We start from the raw sequence: 17,546 nt of genomic DNA, 5'->3' as shown, positions 1-17,546 counted from the left end.
AGATTGTCGACGTCCTTTTTTTTTTCATTATTTACAAAACGTGACTCAATCAAAACCCTAACACAATTGCCACACCCTAGATTTGTGATATTAGGACAGGAGTGAACGCATAAAAACGACGAATAGGGTTCGTTTAGTGGTTGCTGGTCGTTCCGTATCCACCCGCGCGGTGTATTCCGTAACCCAAAACAAGCATGTAAAAATGGAGTCGAGGCGTGGTCTTACACGGGCTCAGCCAATCAGGAGAGCCCGTCTGCGGCGCCCACCAAAACAGTCGCAGTTCAAATTTTTAACCGCCGGAGAGTTTAACGCAAACGCACGTCCGGACGTTTCTCTTCTAGCAAAGGTATTTCTTTTGGCTAAAGTAACATTTCGTAACGCCGTTTCGTCGCGTAGCCCAGCAATGGGAAATCACAAAGCGGCATTTTGATGACAATTTGCCTGTTTTTAATTTGTATTATTATTATTTTTTTAAATGTATTTTTTCCCCCCGCAGGCAAACGAGCATGTCTCGACTGCCCGTCATGGCGAGCAAGCGGGTTCTCGCCAGCACGGAAAACTCGCACGTCCCGCAGCCTGTTCAGGTAAAACATATTCTTCGATACTTTTTACTCTCCGTTTAACGTGCAGGGGGGGGGAAAAAACGCACACAAAAAAAACACGAAAGTGCAGTACCGGTACACACATAAAAAAATAGTAAAGAATAAACATAAACAAGACACTAAAACAAGGGCAGAGTCTGAAGCTGTGTTAAAAGCCAAGGAATAATCGGAACAATAATTCAATGTGCATGTCGAAAATCAAAGAACAGTGTACAGTTACAAACCGGAAGCTGTCACTTGACGACCATCCATCCAGAATGGTGAGCAGGGAACACTGAGCAAAGAGCAACAAACCCGCATAGCACAATTGATCAACAAGTTCAAGTTTGACGTTTCCGTGCTCCGCTCCCAAAACCGCTTTTCACTTTTAACTGTTTTGCTTTTGAATTAAACAGTTTTTTGTTTTTTTTTTAAATCATGTTTTGTTCTATTGTTGTTTCTATCCTCTTGGCCTCACAACATAATTGAAATCGATGGGTCGCCCTCAGTGATCGCTCGAGATGTAAATCAAAGTTTGGTTTGGCATTTTCACCCCCCCCCCCCGCAGAAGAGGTCCCGCAAGGAGCCGGAGGCCTTCAAATCACAAGTTGCTGCCACTGTCTTGGGCACCAGGCGGGCACCCGTTTGTAAGTTTCTCGCCGCTGACCTCGTTTTAGGACAAAGGTGTCAAACTCGAGGGCCTCAGCTCCGACCCTCGGTGTCACAATACAGCATGTGGTCCTCGCATCGCGAAGGGTCACGACGAGTTGGCGAGACGCTTCTGCGGCTGCTTCAGCTTCAACTACATGTCAATTACACGTTATTCAAACTACGGCAGCCAATTACGATATTTTTTCCCCCCATTAAATTGTTTATGGTTCAGTTACTCGTTTGGTCCGTAACATGTCAGAAAATACGGGAATGTGTTGATTTTTTTTAATTTTTTTGGTATGTTTTTTTATTTTTTTTTCTTCCTAAAGTAAAAGCAGATGTTTTCAAATATCTTATTTTGATCAACCAAACCACTGAAGATAATTTGTCTGCGTTCATGGAGGACCACAGAAATCGGACAATATTTACTGTTGGGATTTGGATAGTTTTAAGATAAGCAATGGTCCTAAACAATTAATTTGCTGATTGGGTACGTTTTCGATTAATTGTGTCAGCCCCACAGTACCTACTTTTTATGTACATAATACATAAAAGTGTACATAAATATTTACCCATATTTTGGATGTGGTCTGACTGTCCCACTGAGGGCAACCGTGGCTACGACGTAGCCAGCGATGGAAGCAAGTTTGACAATCCTGCTTTATGAGTTCCATAGTGTGATCCAAGTCAACCCCCCCACCCCCCTCATTCTGTCCCCACCGCAGTGAGGCCGACGCGAGGTGTCGGAGCTGCAACTGTGGCCGTCGCTCCCTCCAGAGGTAAGAGGAGCTGATTGATCTTTTCGACGCCTCACCGGGAGCTGTGGCTGATTTTGGACGTTTTTGCCCCCCCCCCCCCCCCCCCCCCCCCCCCTCAGGCGCCTTCAAAGCACCCGTGGCATCGACCGCCGCAAAGGGAGGCAAAATGACAGCGGGCGTGGCCGCCGCGGACAAAAAAGCAGGTAAAGGCAACCTAATTCTCCCGTTGCATTTCTGCTCAGCGCGCAGCTGGCTTAAGATGTCGGTCTTCTGTCGGACTGTGATGTCTCCCTCTAGGTGGCGCTGGCGGGCCCACTCGCAGGCTCCCTTGGGACATGAAGGGCAAGGTCAGCGACATGAAAGGAAAGCTCCAGGACTACCAGAGCAAAATGAAATCCGTCACCCAGGAAAAAGAGGACCTGAAGCGCTCCCTTGCCGAGTCCCAATCGAGACTGGCTAAGGTGGAGCGGGACCTCGGGTACAAACGCACACACGCCGGGGTTTTTCCCGTCCTCAAATTGAGCCGATTAGAATCGCTCGTATACGTGCCGCTAACGTCACGCTAGCTATCACGGCATACGCAGGGAGTCCGCTGACCTGTTTCCCCGGGGCTCGGTCACATGACCTCCCGCATACAGTAACGCGAAAGCAACGCTCGGCAGTGTAGTTGTGACGTCAACTTCGGGCGACGGCAGAGGGCGATATTGCCCAACGCGGCAGCCGCCTGAGATAGATGAAGCTTGATGATTTGCGCATACAAATAAATGCATTCCTGTAAAAAAAATAAAAATTAGGCGGAGGCGAGTTGTAGTGCCTTCTGCGTCACCACAATGTTGTCTTTTTATTTCAGCGAGTACCAGCAAAGTCTGCGGGCGCTCCTCGGCGTCCAGGACGAGTTGGAGAGGGTGAGCAGTGAGAAGAAGACCCTGCAGGCCGAGCTCGGCAACCTGCGAGATAAACACAGGGTGATGGAGACGCTGCGGGACAGTCAAGAGACTGAGCTCCAAACCCTCAAGGTGACGGCTGTGCACGAGCTCCCCAGGTTCGCCGGGCGCTTGTTTTTTTTTTTCCTCTTCTCGAAACCGACGGGGTTTAAATTGGATTTCGGTGTAAAGCAACGTGGAATTGCATTTGAAGGCCGCTCAACGTCAGCCCTTCGCTCTCCTGCAGATGAAACTGTCAGTGCAGGATTCCTCCCTGGCCAGGTTGCAGGCCGGCCTGCGGGCGTCCGAGGAGGAGGCGTCCTCGCTCCGGAGCGACGTGGTCCGACTGGAGGACGACCTCCACTCAGCAGAGATGGAGCGACGGCAGCTCCACAACACCGTTCAGGAGCTCAAGGCAAGACTCGCGTCCGCCAAATTTCCGTTCTCCGTGTGCCGCAAGTCACGACTCACTTGATTGGACACGGAGTTCATATTTTGCTAAATTTTCCAACGTGTTCTACTCCCCGCTTACAGGGAAACATCAGGGTCTTTTGCCGAGTGCGCCCCCTGGTGGACGGAGGCCACAGCGACCACATCCAGCTGCCCGCCAACGACAACAAGGCAATCACGCTGGCAAAAACGGAAGAGGTGAGCGGCGGTCTGAACAAGGCCGTTGTTTTCTACAAGTGGACCAAAGCGGCAAACATTAGCGGTAACCAGCATCTAGTTACATAAGGAATAACCACTACTTGGTTACCGAAGAGGTTTCCACTAATTAGATACTTAAGGCGTAACCACTACTTTGTTACATTTGCGGTGACTACTTAGTTACATAAGGGGTTACCCCCACTATTTAGTTACTTAAGATTAAACACTATTTAGGTAAGTGTTTACCACTACTTCCTGTATGAGGTAGTCGTTACATGGTTACTTAAAACGCCAAATGACAAGTGTGCGGACCTGCGCATGTGGCGCATGCAGCGGACTCAGAAGCTTCTCAGAAGCTCGCGCTAATCTGTGAAACCAACAGAACTCAGTGCAGCTCTGCTTACCCTTTTGGGTTTGACTTGGCAGCGTTTCGCACACAGTGTAGTCCGGCTGTGGTTTGAAAGTGGCTCTGGATATTCATCCGGCCTAGATGCAAAGTCAGAGGCGGAGAAACTGTTGCGTGGAGGCGGTCCGATAATCGTCAATGAACAGAATTGTGATGTCCAGACAATAAAAGCATTTTCCCTCGTGGAGGCAGCACTTCGTACACCCCACTTGGGCCACTTATGAATGAGTGTGCAGTTTAGCGCGGATTTTCGCAGCAGGAGGCGCGATACGTTCCGCATAAAAGTATGAGCTATGCCGGTGGCAATACTGTGTTTTAAAAAAATATATAAAAATGTTTGTCACCTGTCTCAGTCTCACACAGGCAAGAGTGCAGACACCCACAAGAACTACACTTTCAGTTTTGACCGCGTCTTTGGCCCCGACGCGTCCCAGCAGGAAGTAAGCGAGCGAGCGAGCGAGCGTCAGCGCCACCCGAGCACTGTTCGGTACAATCTGTTGGGATTTCTTTCAGATATTCGAGGAGATCTCCCTGCTGGTGCAGTCGGCGCTGGACGGCTACAACGTGTGCTGCTTCGCCTACGGCCAGACGGGCAGCGGCAAGACGTACACCATGGAGGGGGCCCGCTACGCCGGCGAAGGAGACGAGGGGCACCCGGCCCGCGGCGTGATTCCCAGAGCCGTGCAGCAGATCTTCCGAGCGGCACAGAAGCTCGCGGCCCAAGGCTGGGAGGTTGGTTCTTTGCTTGGTCCGCGCTGCCCGCCGTTGTCGTCCAGTGTGCCGTCTCCAGCCGCTTGGCGCCTTTTGACCTCTTGCGTCCCCTGGCAGTTCTCCTTCACGGCCAGCTTTGTGGAGATTTACAACGAGTGCCTGCGCGACCTGCTGTACACGGGCAAGGCCAGCAACCGGCCCGACCATGAAATACGCAAGTCCAACAGCAACGGGGTGACCGTCACCAACCTGACTTACCAGAAGGTCTCGGGCGAGGACCAGGTATTTGCGCACCGCGAGCTGCAGTTAATGAAGTTTAAAAATTGCTTGCCTAACTTTTGGGGACCGGAGCGCCAATAAAACAAACTTGCTTATCTTAGCTGAGGATAAATGAAAAGAAGTTTGTGACATTTCCAAAAATTGATCCGATGAAGCAGTGAGATAAACGGTGCAATACTCAAAATATTTGATAGTTGCAGCCCGATACATTGCAACTTTTTAGTTCCTATGGCGTGGTCAGTTAGGTTTAATCAACTTTTGGATTATGTGGAGGTACTCGGAATACAATTGATATCTGGTCTACCTAGCAAGACCTTTACCCGGCTGACGTCCGACTCTCTTGAGCACCTCAGGTCCTGCGCTTGATCGCCCTGGCCAACCAGAACCGCTCCACAGCCCAGACGTCCCAAAACGACCGCTCGTCTCGCTCTCATTCCGTCTTCCAGCTGGACATCGAGGGGCTCAACACGGGCAGGGACGTCAAATGCAAATGTGAGTGCTTGTTTTTTTTTTTTTTTTTGGGAGGGGGGTTTGTTTTGTTTTTGTCTTCCTGAACTTGTTCCCAAGTTCCACAAATGAGAAATGCACGCCTGCTTTGGTTTGTCAACCGAAAAACCTCAGGAGTTCAGTGGGATTTGTTTTTATTTGGTTTTCCTCCCCCCAATAAACATCTTGAATGTCGCTGGTGTGCGCAGCCACTCTGTGCCTGGTGGACCTGGCCGGAAGCGAGCGCATGTTGAAGAGTCAGTCTCAGGGCGAGCGCTTCAAAGAGATGACGGCCATCAACGGCTCGCTGTCCAACCTGGGCATCGTCATCGCCGCGCTGGCCAACAAGGTCAGCGAGCGTCTCGCCATCTTCGGCCGTTAAAGAAAAATATATATTGAAGTTCTTATTTTCATCTTTTAAAAAAAAAAAATATATATATATATATATATATATTTCTTTTAAACAATGTTTAACCAAAAAATAATGACATGAACGCTTAAAATTGTTAAAGGTTGTTGCCCTGTTTGTGTCGCTGCGTCTGGCTTGTTGTGTTGCAGGAGAACTTTATTCCGTACCGGAACTCCAAGCTCACCTACCTGTTGCAAGGCTGCCTGGGCGGAAACAGCAAAACGTGAGTTCTGACACCGCCGTTCGGCCAACTTTTGTGCTCAAGGGCCACGTTTAATATAGAGTTTTTTTTTTTTTTTCATTGGTTTTGATCGTTTACAATAAATAAATATATTTGATTTAATAACGATACCCATTTTTGGGAAAACGGCAAATGGAATGCAACAAATATTGAACTTGTGGTGTTTTCTCTCCAGTCTGATGTTCGCCAACATTTCGCCCGAGCCGGACAGCTTCGGCGAAACGCTCAACTCGTTGAGATTCGCCAGCAAGGTGAGCGTCGCCCGGGCCTCCTCGCTGACATTTCCGGACTTTATTCGACACTCGACGTCAGCGAAAAGAGATTTGATCACGTGACCTCTTGGTCTCTTCTGCCCCGGCAGGTTAACGATTGCGTCATCGGCACGGCCAGCGCCAACAGGAAATAGATGCCGGGTGCCGTCCCCCGTACGCCAGGACAACTTATTTCTTTTAATCCAATAAAAACGCATGTTCTTGTTGACCTTTGGCCAAGGTTTTGTTATTGACTGGTCATTGGCCGTAACATTGTCACGTCAACATTGTCACTGTAAGTATTTTTGTGTGTGTTGTAGTTGTAGTGGGAAAGTCCAAATATATACCAACCAAAAGTAAAACCACTGATAGAATTATCCGCACACTCAAGAGAATTTTCTAAATTTTAAATTGTCCCTTGTTTTAGTGTTACTGTATATGATTTGTAATTTTTTTTTTCATTTTACAACAATGCTTTCTTTTTCTTTTGTCATGAAATTGTGGGCTTCATATTTTAGTGAAATGTGACACCATCAGACATTTTTGGCGTGATATTAAAATACAGTACACACAAGTTTATTGTTGCGTCTGTGGTTTTTATTTAAACAGGGTTCCTATGAAAGCATGGAAAAGTATGGAATATCATTTCAGAACAATGTTAGGGTTTCAAAACGGTTAAGGGTTTCAAAGTAGGGTTTTAAAATGGGGTTAGGGTTCCATAGTATGGTTTTAAAACGGGGTTAGGGTGTCAAAGTAGGGTTTCAAATCAGGGTTAGGCTCCAATGTAGGGTTTCAAAATAGGTTTAGGGTTTCAAAACGGGGTTAGGGTTCCAATGTAGGGTTTCAAAACAAGGTTAGGGTTCCAAAGTAGGGTTTCAATACAGCGTTAGGGTTTCAAAACAGGATTAGACTTTCTTTTTGCGGGAGTACTAAATCGCGTTTTCATTCCCTTGAAATCATTTTCGATTGTAATGACTTTATCGTCACGCCCTCGAGTGTTGCAAAAGAAAATACAAAATTTGTTTTAATGCAGCTTTCACTTTTTACTACTTGGCTTAGGATCCCAAATGGATGAAGCAAGCTGAATGCAGACTCTGTGTGAAATTGTTTGACATCTACAACATGGGGGAAATTAGTAGAATCCGAATGATTGCCACCGGCATAGCTCTATTTACTCAAATGTCACAAATGATTAGAATTTTTTTTTTTTACCGACAAGTCTGGAAATGAAGGTCTGGAAAAAGTCTAGAATTTTGAAATCTCAAGTGTGTGGGAACCCTGTTTAAAGTGGCCGTCTTGTGGAAAAGTGACGATTTCTGGAAATGTGTCTTTGAAGCACTATCATCATCATTGTCATTAGTTTGTTGAAGAAAAAAAAGAGGCTTTATTGTAGTTTAATGCTAAAATTGTTTGGCAAGTCAAGTATTTAAGATTGGAAAGTATACATAAGGCCTCCACCACAGGAAAAAGCTGCTCACGTTGTGCTTAGAAGTCTGTCCACGTGGGGGCGCTGCAGAGACACATGGACAAACAAAGTTGTGCTTCGGCCACATGAGGAAGCACAAAGGAAACAAAAAGTTCAAATGAAATGTGGGGGAATGAGTGAATGATTCGGTAGCGACTGCATTTGGAATCGTTCACTCATTCCCGACTCCCAAATGACTCAAAATGGATTTTTCGATGACGGCTACGCGGGTTCTTGTTTCAGCTTAAACAAGAACGGAGGCCGCGTTCATTTGTTGACCAGGGAAACAACCGTCAAATTGAAGGTTCAAAATCTCCCTGACTGCCGTTGCTGACTGCTCCTCCGCTGCCGTTGTGCGTTTTCATGTGATTGACCAGAGCGGACCTGCGACTGTAATTGACGGCGCAGAGGGAGCAGGAAAATGGTTTCTCTCCTGTGTGAGTCCTGGCGTGTCTGGCCAGGCTTCCTTTTTGGGAGAAACGGGCACCGCAAAGCATGCAGCCAAAAGGTTTCTCCCCAGTGTGAATGCGCGAGTGCACGATCAAATCCGAGCGCTGACATAAGCTGACGTTGCACACGGAGCAGGTGAACGTCTTTTGGCCCGTGTGAGTGGTCGTGTGTCTCACCAGACTTCCTTTCTGGGAGAACTTGAGGCCACAGAGTGAGCAGGAGTACGGTTTCTCTCCTGTGTGAATGCGAGAGTGGATAACTAAATTGTAACGTTTCTTGAAGGCTTTGCTGCAAAACGAACAGGTAAAAGCTTCGCCACTGTGGAGAGACATGTGCGTGCTCAAGTTTTTCCGCTTGGTAAAGCTTTTGCCACATTCGCCACATTTGAAGTGTTTGCCGTCGCAGTTTTGACGCCGTTCTCGGCTGCCGTCGCTGTCGTCCGTGTCGGGAGGGGATTCTTCTTCTTCTTCTTCTTCTTCCGCTTGCTCGCAGTCTGACAGCGGAGCCAAAACCGAGTCGGCTTCTGAACCGCCATCTTCCGCTCGAGCGATCGTGTGATCGCTCAACTCCGCCGCTGCATTCTCCTCACCAACGTGCGACCAATCGGCTTCATCCTCAGATTTCACGTGGAACTGGGTGATGTCGTCGTCCACCTGACTGACGTCGTGCTCCTCCTCTTCCTCCTTAATGAGCGGGCGCTCCTCCTCCTCTTCCTCGTCCGGCTGCTGGTCTTCACCGACGACCACTTTGAGCACGTCTGGTGGTAAAACTAAAACACACCAAAAAAAATAACTTTTGAAATAAACTGAAGACAAACATACTGACTGCCGTGGACGTTTCTATTTATCGACTGGAATTCAACCGTTTACTGCTACCGGCTAATATATTTGCCGGGTACATTTTTTCAACAGGAAGGCGTGGAAGGTCTCGCCCAGCGTGTCTGTGAAATTCACTGTAATGACTGACAGATCCCTGTAGATGACGATGTTGCATCACTTTGGATTTTGAGATCAGCACATGGATTGTAAATGTATCCTTTTGATTCAAAACACAGATCATCAGTCTGCTTTCATGGAGTCCTACAGACGTCGGAGAATATTTACTGTTGAGAGGCTGACATTCGGAGGATTTGGACAATTTTAAGTGAAACAAAATTGTTGTCGAATCATTTGATAATAAGTTAGTGGTCGATACATCGAGTCATTGTTGCACATCTACACTTGAGCCTTACGACTAGCACAACCCTCTCACAAATGTGAAGCGGAAGTGCAAACCACTACGTCACCCTACCGCCACCAATTTCCCCAACAGTGAAAATGTACCACAATATAAAGTGTACTGCTGACGAATTATAAACATGTCGTCACACACAAGTCTCGTTTTGTGCCCAAATCAACCACGGAGCGGAAGCTAGCTGCGGCTAACAGCGTGTGTTCACCTCAGCTAGCTTTAGCTTAGCAGCGACACTCGTTCGCTACCTCCTCAAATCGGGCTCAGCGAGTACAAACAGGACCAACCTTCACCTTTCAAACTGGTTTCGGGATGTAGCAACATTTGCGTGCGTTGCTCCATCGATTTTGCTATTTGGTGGTTTGGACGGAGCCGTTTAAGTTTTGGCTTCTTTTCTGCTCGGAGACGCCGTTTTCCTCGTCGCTCTAATTTCCGGAAAGAAATTCCAAAGTAAGACGTTCTGATACCGACCCGCACTTCAAGATGTGGCGACGGCTGACTTTATTTTGAAAACTACCCGGAAACGCTCATCCATCCGTTTCACTGTAGTCGAGACCACTTGTGCAACCTGATCGTCGTCATATCTGCTTGAAGTCATTTTTAAATAATCTTCTTCTTTTTTACCCATTAGATAAACGTCATATGTTTCATACACTGTACATGTTGGGCATGATATAATACATACTGCATGTATATCTTTGTCAAAATTACATTTTTTAATATTACTAATATTGAACTTCTCTATAAAAAAATATTTGCGTTCTCAACAAGTGAACAAATATTACCAAAACGTATTTAGACAATATTTATTACTTACCATACACCATTAAGCAACATTTTAATAGTTTTTCTTGTTTAGTTTAGATTTGACATTTCTTTTAATTCCTCCTCACTGCTTTTCTTCCTCCATTGTTTATGTAGTGCTGCCAATTGGATTCACCTACTCATCTTTCTTCCCTTTTTCTTTTTCTAACCCCAAAAACGTTTATTGGCAGTTTATACACGCTTATTATATTTTTGAAAAAGAAATGGCTTTCAGAATGTACCTGAACCAGACTACCCCTGCAATAAACAAAATCAGCAAAGAAGAAAACAATTGTTTATTGTATAATTTTGTTCCTGAAAAGCTTCATGCATATACTGTAATACTGACATACAATATATCCATATGGAATGTGAGATGCAGTTATTATTTTCGTCCACTTGTGGTCACTATACTGACATGCTACACTGTAGTATCTGTGACACTGAATGTGTGCAGGCCTTTAAACGGCGGGCCTGGCCTATTGAGCGATGTGGAAGTCAGTAAATGAAGACGTACAAAAAGGTTGGCTGTTTACTGGTTTTAGCGTTAGCCAATGAGTGTGCAGGGTGGTTAGGCCGCCGGCTGGTCAGATAAGAAAACACTTGTGTTGACTGTATTTTGTTACCATTTGTTCAATAAAGTGACTGAAAGAGCACCGGCGACTGTTTCCATCCTCCCTCTATCCAAACCACCTGTTATGGATTACAATTAGTTCTAACTGGCAGTGGTAGGCTGTACTAAATTAGCTAACAATGTTTACTTCACCGTACATGTGCGGTTGTGTAACTTAAGCCAGTTGTACTTTGCATTAGACACATTGCACTTCAGCTTCTTTGACTAAACAAGAAATGATTCCAAACTTTGGCACTCGCTGCGGTCAGAATGATTCACTCATTTCCTATTCCCTAATCACTACACAAGGATTTTTCTATAGTGGCCTATATAATTGACTCTAGGGCTGAAACGATTCATCGAAAACCCCGGAGACACTATATAGGGATTTTCATAAAGTGGACTATAGAGTTGAGTCATCAGTCAGTTGTGGAACGCTACTCGGGTAAGCGCTGCAGTCGCATAATTGCAACGTACCAGACCGACGTCAGCTGTTGGAGCTTCCGCGATGAAAAGGTAGCACTGTATCGGTCCTTAGGTGGCGCTCTCGTGTGCTGCACACTTATGTCTTTTGAGCTGCGAGTGCCACGTGAAGCGCTGTCGGCAGGCGTGGCAGCTAAACGGTTTCTCCCCCGTGTGGGCCACCATGTGCGTGGTCACATGACCTTTCTGCGAGAACCTTTTCCCGCACACCGAGCAGGCAAAAGGTTTCTCCCCGGAGTGAGCCGCCACGTGCCGGGTCATGTGGCCCTTCTCGGAGAACGTCCGTCCGCAAAGCGAGCACGAGAAGGGCTTGGCGCCCGTGTGGGTGCGCATGTGCGTGGTCATGTGACCCTTCTGGGAAAAGCTCTTGGCGCAGACGGAGCACGAGAAGGGCTTGGCGCCCGTGTGCGTGCGCATGTGCTGCACCAGCGCGTTGCTTTTGGCGAAGCCGGTAGCGCAAAGCGAGCACGAGTAGGGTTTCTCCCCGGTGTGGATGCGGAAGTGCACTACCAGGTCGGAACGCTTACGGAAACTTTTGGAGCAAACGACGCACGTGAAGAGTTTGTCCGCGTGGATCTTTTCGTGCCACTTGAGGTTCAACTTGGACAAAAAAAATTTGCCGCACCGCGAGCACGCCAGCGCATCGTCCGAGCGCGCCCGGGCGCTCCCCGTCCGAGCGTGGTCGCCCACGTCTATCCCGGAAGAGTCTAACGAGGCTTCTTCGGGCTGAAGACTGACACCCGAGCCGTCGTCTTCAACTTGTGCGCTGGTGTGATCGCCCCCGGGCGACCGCTTGTCTTCGTCTTCTCGTTCGCTTTTCACGTGGAACCCGGTGATGTCAGCATCCTCCTCTTCCTCTTTCACAACAACCACTTTGAACACGTCTGATGGTAACACTGGAACAGACAAACATAAATTAAAATCAACACTGACACACTTTCCGCGAGAAATGTTCCATCCATCCATTTTGTTCAGGGCTGCAGCTATCAAATCTTTTTAGAATCGATTATTCTATTGATTCATCGGATAAAAACTTACTTTGCAATAAAGTTTATTGGAACCTCTTTTTTTTCCAGTTACTGCTCAGGAACTGATTAATGTTGTCCCTTTGGGATTGCGTAATGATTAAAAAAAATAATAATAAACAACAATTCAGCAATATCACAGGCGAGGCAGTGATGTTGTACTCACCAACCTTTTGGAATCTGAGAGCTACTTCTTGGGTACGGGTGCAACTATGAATCAATTAATCGACAACTAATCGATGATCAAATTAATGGACAACTGCCATGATGATCGATTAATCCTTTAGAGGCCTTGTTGAAATTAAAATCGTCGAAATCCTCGGAATTTCAGCCTCTCAACAGGAAACATTTTCTGATTTCTGTAGTCTTCCCTGAAAACAGAATATTATGATTATCTTTGTGTTTAATAATAAAATAAATAAATAAATAAAATAAATAAATAAAAAAAGATTTACAAACATTTGCTTTGACTCTGGAAAACAATTATCAATATTCTCCAAAGGATTTTAGGGACCAAACAAGTAACTGAATCCTAATTATGACAACTCTAAACATTTTTGATAGCTGCAGCTCTATTCATAGTCTTCGATTCTATTAGTACTCACGCTAACGTGCAAAGACCAGATTCGAACCCGGAACCTCAAAAGTGTGAGGCGAATGTGATCATCAATAGGCAACCGTGCTACACGCCTGCTCTTATCTATTACACGTGGGACTATGAGTACTGTGCCGAATTAATCCACTCGAAGGAAAATTCAACACTAAAAACAACAATGAACAAAACTGCTACACGAGACTTCGCGTGATTTTTCGTTTTTCTCCACTTAGGCGAACAGAAATATCATGAAATTCCTAAGTACGTCGATAATGCTCATTTGGTGACCAAATGAAAGATTAGCATCAATTAGTTAGCAGCCGCGGCTAACGAAGTGAGTGGAACAACGTGATGTTCGTAAAACGCGTTTTGGGGAAAAAGCTGCACGAACCTAAACATTGCAACTTGTGTTCGGGGTTTGAAACCAGATTCGGGTGCTCTTCCATGTCTGGTTTGAAAAGCAAATGCTGGCGACGAGTTGTCTCGTTCTCCTCGGCTTCTTCGCCCTGTTCGTCTAACATCCGGTAACAGCGTTTCAAAATAAGACGCGGGGTCGCCAGCGGCCGTTGAGCAATGGACAGGCCTTACGGACTGACGTTTTATTTTGAAAAACATTCCGAAAATGCTCACTTCCGCGTCAGGAAACAAAAAAAAAAATAAACTCCATTTTATAACAATAATAATAATAATACTAAGAGTAATAAAACGTCAGTTAGCTTCTCCTCGAGCATCTCTCATTTTGTTTTACTTTTAAAAATCTTTATTGATGAATTGGTGACCGAGAAAACAAAGTGTGGACAGTGACAGGAAGGGGCGCCATATTGTTACCCAGTTTGACATGACGTCCCTATTCAACGTAATGCAAGGCAATTGACCATTTCCAAAACTGACCTTTTGTAAGGGCTATTTTCCACAGAATACTCACAAAATGTATATTTGAAGTTCGTCTGAGACTATCATCATTGCCATTAAAGAAATCGGCTCTGAATTAAGACTACACCTTTTTTTTTTTTTTTTTTTTGTAAACAAGCAGTGTGTGTACTAATGAGGAATGTGTATTTTGTCTGCATAGTGCATTTGTGCGTGTCTCATCATGCTTCCCTTCTGAGAAAATCGTTCGTGACAAAGCGGGCATGAGAAAGGTTTCTCTCCAGTGTGAGTTGTCATGTGTCTCATCATGTTCTTCTTCACGGAGAAGCTCTTCGTGCAAACAGGACATGGGAAAGGTTTTTCTCCCGTGTGCGTCCTCATGTGTATCATCATGTTTTTCTTATCGGAGAATCTTTTAGCGCAAACGGGACATGAGAACGGTTTCTCCCCCGTGTGTGTCCTCACGTGCGTTGTCATGTTTTTCTTATAGGAGAAACTTTTGGCACAGATGAGACACGAGAAAGGTTTTTCTCCGGAGTGTATGCGCATGTGCGTCATCATGTTTTTCTTCACTGAGAAGCTTTTACCACAAACAGAGCAGGAGAAAGGTTTTTCCCCCGTGTGCGTCCGCGTGTGTCTCATCAGACTGCACCTCTGAGAGAATCTCTCGCCGCAAACTGCGCAGCAGAAAGGTTTCTCCCCACTGTGCGTCCTCATGTGGATCATCATATTCTTCTTGTCTGAGAACCTTTCGCCACAAACGGAGCAACAAAAAGGCTTCTCACCCGTGTGACTCCTCATGTGTACAGTCATGTTCTTCTTGTCTGAGAATCTCTTAGCGCAAACGGAGCAAGCGAAAGGTTTTTCTCCAGTGTGAGTTCTCGTGTGTTTGACCAGAGCGGCGCGCCTCCGGTAGCTGCAGTCGCACACGGAGCAGGAAAAAGGTTTTTCCCCAGTGTGACATCTGGTGTGCCTCACCAAACTTCCTTTCTGGGAGAAGCTGGCAGCGCAAAGCGAGCACGAGTACGGTTTCTCTCCCGTGTGGGTACGAGCGTGCACAATCAGATCCGAACGCTGCCTGAAGCTTTTACTGCAGAATGAACAAGTCAGACTTGTTTCCTCCATGTGACTCCTCATGTGTCTTTCCAGGTTTTTCTCGTGAACAAAACACTTCTCGCACTCGCAACACTTCAAGCAGTTTTTCGTCTCTTTAGGACGCTTCGGAGCTTCTTTGCGCTCGTCCTCGTCATCGGCGTCGTCGCATTCTGAAGTCGAGTCATCACAATCTGACAGCAGAGCCAAGACGGAGTCGGCTTGTGATCCTCCATCGGCAGCTCGTTGTTGTGGGATTTCTGGAAGAGAGAAATACTTTCTTCAGCTCAGCGTTTTTATCTTAAATTGTCTTTTTTTTAAAATTATTATTATTATTAACCGGGCGCCAACTTGTGCACACAATCATGTCGTCTATTGGATCCATGTCAAGGCTATGTATGCACTTGATGCGAGCGCAAACAATAGTCCAAACAGTGAACATAACAACCAGGCACAAGACAAATAGCTTGTGGCTGCCTGGTTGGAACAACATTAAAGGAATAAATGTAATAAATGTCGTAATGAATGTAGTAAAATAGTAAATCACAATTCCCATTATGCTTGTGTGGTCATGTGATCACTTGACTCCGCCCCTCTTTTCTCCTCACTTTGACTGTGCCGAAGAAGACGAGACCACTGGGCTTCGTTATCCTCGTCTTCATCAGTCTTCACGTGGAATTCGGTGGCCTCGGCCTCTCCCCGCTGCTGTCGCTCCTCTTCGTCTTTGTCGTGAGGCGGCTCCTGTTCTTCCTCCTTTTTCACGACAATCACTTTGAGCACATCCGATGGCAACACTGAAACACACACGAAAGAAAAAAAAAAAAACACGTCAAAATGCCAAAACAAATGCATCCACGGAGTGGCACATCTGCCTCGCAGTTCTGAGGTTGGGGCCATGTTGTGTTCACTGAAGACTGCAGGTGCAACTATTAATCAATTACTCAACAACTAATCGATGACCAGATTAATCACCAGCAACTTTTGATTAATCGTTTAAGACCTTGTTGAACTTGAAATTTGTCGAATTTGAAAAGTGGATGGACATCATAATCCAAATGCTATTTTTCCAGTACATAAACGTGTTTAAAACTTGACCCAAAAAAGGTCAACATTATAGCAATGACAGAAACACCATAAGAAGGACATTTATATGACAAGGCCACAGAAAAGGTGTCGAAAATGCTCATTGGGCGACCTAACGAAAGATTGTAGCAGCAGTTAGCAGCTGTGGCTAACAGAAGTTAGCTTTAGCTGAGCAGCGACGTCACGTTCGCAAAAAACAAACAAAACAAAAAAAACAAGCAGCAGCGACTTCCACCTTTCAGCTCGCGTTCGGGCTTTGAAACCACTCTCAGCCGTTGCTCCATGTTTGCTTTGACGAGGCGAAATGTAACGTTGTGTCTCGTTCTTCGGCTTGACCGCCTTGCTTCTCCTAACATCCGGGAAAGACGTTTCAAAATAAATCCAATCACGCTTTGTTTTGAAACGCCTTCCGGAAATGATCCTTAGCGAGTACCGGGCCGCAATCTTCTGCTGGAGTTTTGGTGCGAGAACGCGTCGAAGATGTTCAGCCTCGTCCACACTTCGAAGCTCGTCGTCAGCCAGCGTCTGAACGCGGCCGTGGATGAAATATTTCGACAATTTGAGACGACAATAGACGAGATGGAGATGCCGACATCGCAAACGCACGAAGGTTGGTTGTCGTGTGACGAATTGTGTGATTGACTTTAGCCTGACACCATCGCCGATAGAATGGAGTTGTTCCGAGTTTATTCATTCCGTGACCAGGCTCAATTGAAAGGCCATCAAAGTGGACCCCCGCTTTCACGAATGGCGAACATCTGTGAATAACTCACGCTCATTGTCAAAAGAATCCGAAATGTTGGTGTGACCATAACAACCAGACACCTGGGTATGTGGACATAACAATGAGACACCTGTACGTTTTGTTTTTCACTTTACTCAAGTGGCGGTGTGTCTCAAGCGCACTCGTAGTTCGTAGCAAAAAAATTAAATAAAAATGACCAAGTGGCAGCATGTAAATGAAAAAATAAAATGTGGCAATTGGGGCACTCGTAGACATAGATAGGTCGATAGTTAGAAATTGAAAATATTTAAGGACATTTTTGCTCGGTTGTGTTGTGAGAAATGAGAGAGATACTCTTCCCCTGCTCTCTCTGCTGCAAACGGTTCAAGCGCCAGCCAGAACTGGTGTCGCACTCCCGCATTCCCACCGGAGAGAAACCTTTCCGCTGCACCGTTTGCCACAAACCCTTCGGCTACAGCGGACACGTCAGCAGACACGTGAGGCAGCACACGGCCAGAGTACTCTTGAGACGCAAAAGCTGGCAGACGCTCACTGTTTTTTGTTCTCATAACAAACATTTCAACTAAAGCCTGGTACACACGTAAGGATTTTTCAAATCCTAAAAGATTATAGATCGAGTTCAAAGGTCACACATAAAGATAAAATAAAAAATAAAAAATAAAAAAATCAGGTATGTAACAGTTTTGGTCGTACAGTGTGTGGTGTGCTCCGATAATCTCAACACAGATTTTGTTCCACAACCGATCT

At 46.0% G+C, this 17,546-nt stretch overlaps 4 protein-coding genes across 6 annotated transcripts; 1 reads left to right on the top strand and 3 right to left on the bottom strand.

The window, feature by feature from the left end:
- Positions 1-240: 240 nt before the first annotated feature.
- kifc1 (kinesin family member C1) lies at positions 241-6,923 on the top strand. Its single transcript, XM_061760512.1, has 17 exons — positions 241-346; positions 497-584; positions 1,150-1,228; positions 1,958-2,011; positions 2,110-2,193; positions 2,288-2,468; positions 2,841-3,006; positions 3,161-3,328; positions 3,448-3,561; positions 4,321-4,407; positions 4,481-4,699; positions 4,796-4,960; positions 5,311-5,449; positions 5,653-5,792; positions 6,002-6,075; positions 6,269-6,344; positions 6,455-6,923. The coding sequence occupies exons 2-17, from the start codon at positions 507-509 to the stop codon at positions 6,497-6,499; spliced, it is 1,869 nt and encodes a 622-aa protein (XP_061616496.1). The 5' UTR covers positions 241-346; positions 497-506; the 3' UTR covers positions 6,500-6,923.
- A 799-nt stretch (positions 6,924-7,722) lies between these two features.
- Positions 7,723-9,927, bottom strand: LOC133471204 (gastrula zinc finger protein XlCGF8.2DB-like). Of its 2 annotated transcripts, none has more exons than XM_061760513.1 (2): positions 9,777-9,927; positions 7,723-9,028 (listed from the first exon to the last, which is right to left on the bottom strand). In XM_061760513.1, exons 1-2 carry the CDS (start codon positions 9,829-9,831, stop codon positions 8,103-8,105), a joined length of 981 nt encoding a protein of 326 aa, XP_061616497.1. In that variant the 5' UTR covers positions 9,832-9,927; the 3' UTR covers positions 7,723-8,102. The 2 variants fall into 2 exon arrangements, with proteins under 2 accessions (XP_061616497.1, XP_061616498.1); XM_061760514.1 differs by having other exon boundaries at positions 9,783-9,927.
- Positions 9,928-10,571: 644 nt separating this feature from the next.
- Positions 10,572-13,856, bottom strand: LOC133470979 (gastrula zinc finger protein XlCGF8.2DB-like). 2 transcript variants are annotated; one of them, XM_061760008.1, is made up of 2 exons: positions 13,401-13,856; positions 10,572-12,285 (listed from the first exon to the last, which is right to left on the bottom strand). In XM_061760008.1, exons 1-2 carry the CDS (start codon positions 13,528-13,530, stop codon positions 11,441-11,443), a joined length of 975 nt encoding a protein of 324 aa, XP_061615992.1. In that variant the 5' UTR covers positions 13,531-13,856; the 3' UTR covers positions 10,572-11,440. The 2 variants fall into 2 exon arrangements, with proteins under 2 accessions (XP_061615992.1, XP_061615993.1); XM_061760009.1 differs by lacking the exon at positions 13,401-13,856 and adding an exon at positions 12,428-12,549.
- A 152-nt stretch (positions 13,857-14,008) lies between these two features.
- On the bottom strand, positions 14,009-16,662 carry LOC133470977 (gastrula zinc finger protein XlCGF57.1-like). Its single transcript, XM_061760006.1, has 3 exons — positions 16,290-16,662; positions 15,580-15,765; positions 14,009-15,231 (listed from the first exon to the last, which is right to left on the bottom strand). Exons 1-3 carry the CDS (start codon positions 16,408-16,410, stop codon positions 14,051-14,053), a joined length of 1,488 nt encoding a protein of 495 aa, XP_061615990.1. The 5' UTR covers positions 16,411-16,662; the 3' UTR covers positions 14,009-14,050.
- Between the last annotated feature and the right edge of the window lie 884 nt (positions 16,663-17,546).

Source organism: Phyllopteryx taeniolatus, chromosome 21, assembly GCF_024500385.1.
Source record: "Phyllopteryx taeniolatus isolate TA_2022b chromosome 21, UOR_Ptae_1.2, whole genome shotgun sequence".
Lineage (NCBI taxonomy): Eukaryota > Metazoa > Chordata > Actinopteri > Syngnathiformes > Syngnathidae > Phyllopteryx > Phyllopteryx taeniolatus.
This window is presented reverse-complemented; position numbering and strand designations above follow the sequence as displayed.

What these genes read in the sequence shown, in the direction of transcription:
- kifc1 (XM_061760512.1), top strand. Translation starts at nt 507, where the DNA reads ATGTCTCGACTGCCCGTCATGGCGAGCAAGCGGGTTCTCGCCAGCACG. An exon ending in GGCCGTCGCTCCCTCCAGAG is followed by an intron (nt 2,012 to 2,109) that starts GTAAGAGGAGCT and finishes CCCCCCCCTCAG; the next exon opens with GCGCCTTCAAAGCACCCGTG. An exon ending in CTGAGCTCCAAACCCTCAAG is followed by an intron (nt 3,007 to 3,160) that starts GTGACGGCTGTG and finishes GCTCTCCTGCAG; the next exon opens with ATGAAACTGTCAGTGCAGGA.
- LOC133471204 (XM_061760513.1), bottom strand. Translation starts at nt 9,831, where the DNA reads ATGGAGCAACGCACGCAAATGTTGCTACATCCCGAAACCAGTTTGAAA. An exon ending in AACCAGTTTGAAAGGTGAAG is followed by an intron (nt 9,029 to 9,776) that starts GTTGGTCCTGTT and finishes GGTGTGTTTTAG; the next exon opens with TTTTACCACCAGACGTGCTC.
- LOC133470979 (XM_061760008.1), bottom strand. Translation starts at nt 13,530, where the DNA reads ATGTTAGACGAACAGGGCGAAGAAGCCGAGGAGAACGAGACAACTCGT. An exon ending in ACACAAGTTGCAATGTTTAG is followed by an intron (nt 12,286 to 13,400) that starts GTTCGTGCAGCT and finishes TGTCTGTTCCAG; the next exon opens with TGTTACCATCAGACGTGTTC.
- LOC133470977 (XM_061760006.1), bottom strand. Translation starts at nt 16,410, where the DNA reads ATGTTAGGAGAAGCAAGGCGGTCAAGCCGAAGAACGAGACACAACGTT. An exon ending in GCCCGAACGCGAGCTGAAAG is followed by an intron (nt 15,766 to 16,289) that starts GTGGAAGTCGCT and finishes TGTGTGTTTCAG; the next exon opens with TGTTGCCATCGGATGTGCTC. An exon ending in TCTTCTTCGGCACAGTCAAA is followed by an intron (nt 15,232 to 15,579) that starts GTGAGGAGAAAA and finishes TCTCTCTTCCAG; the next exon opens with AAATCCCACAACAACGAGCT.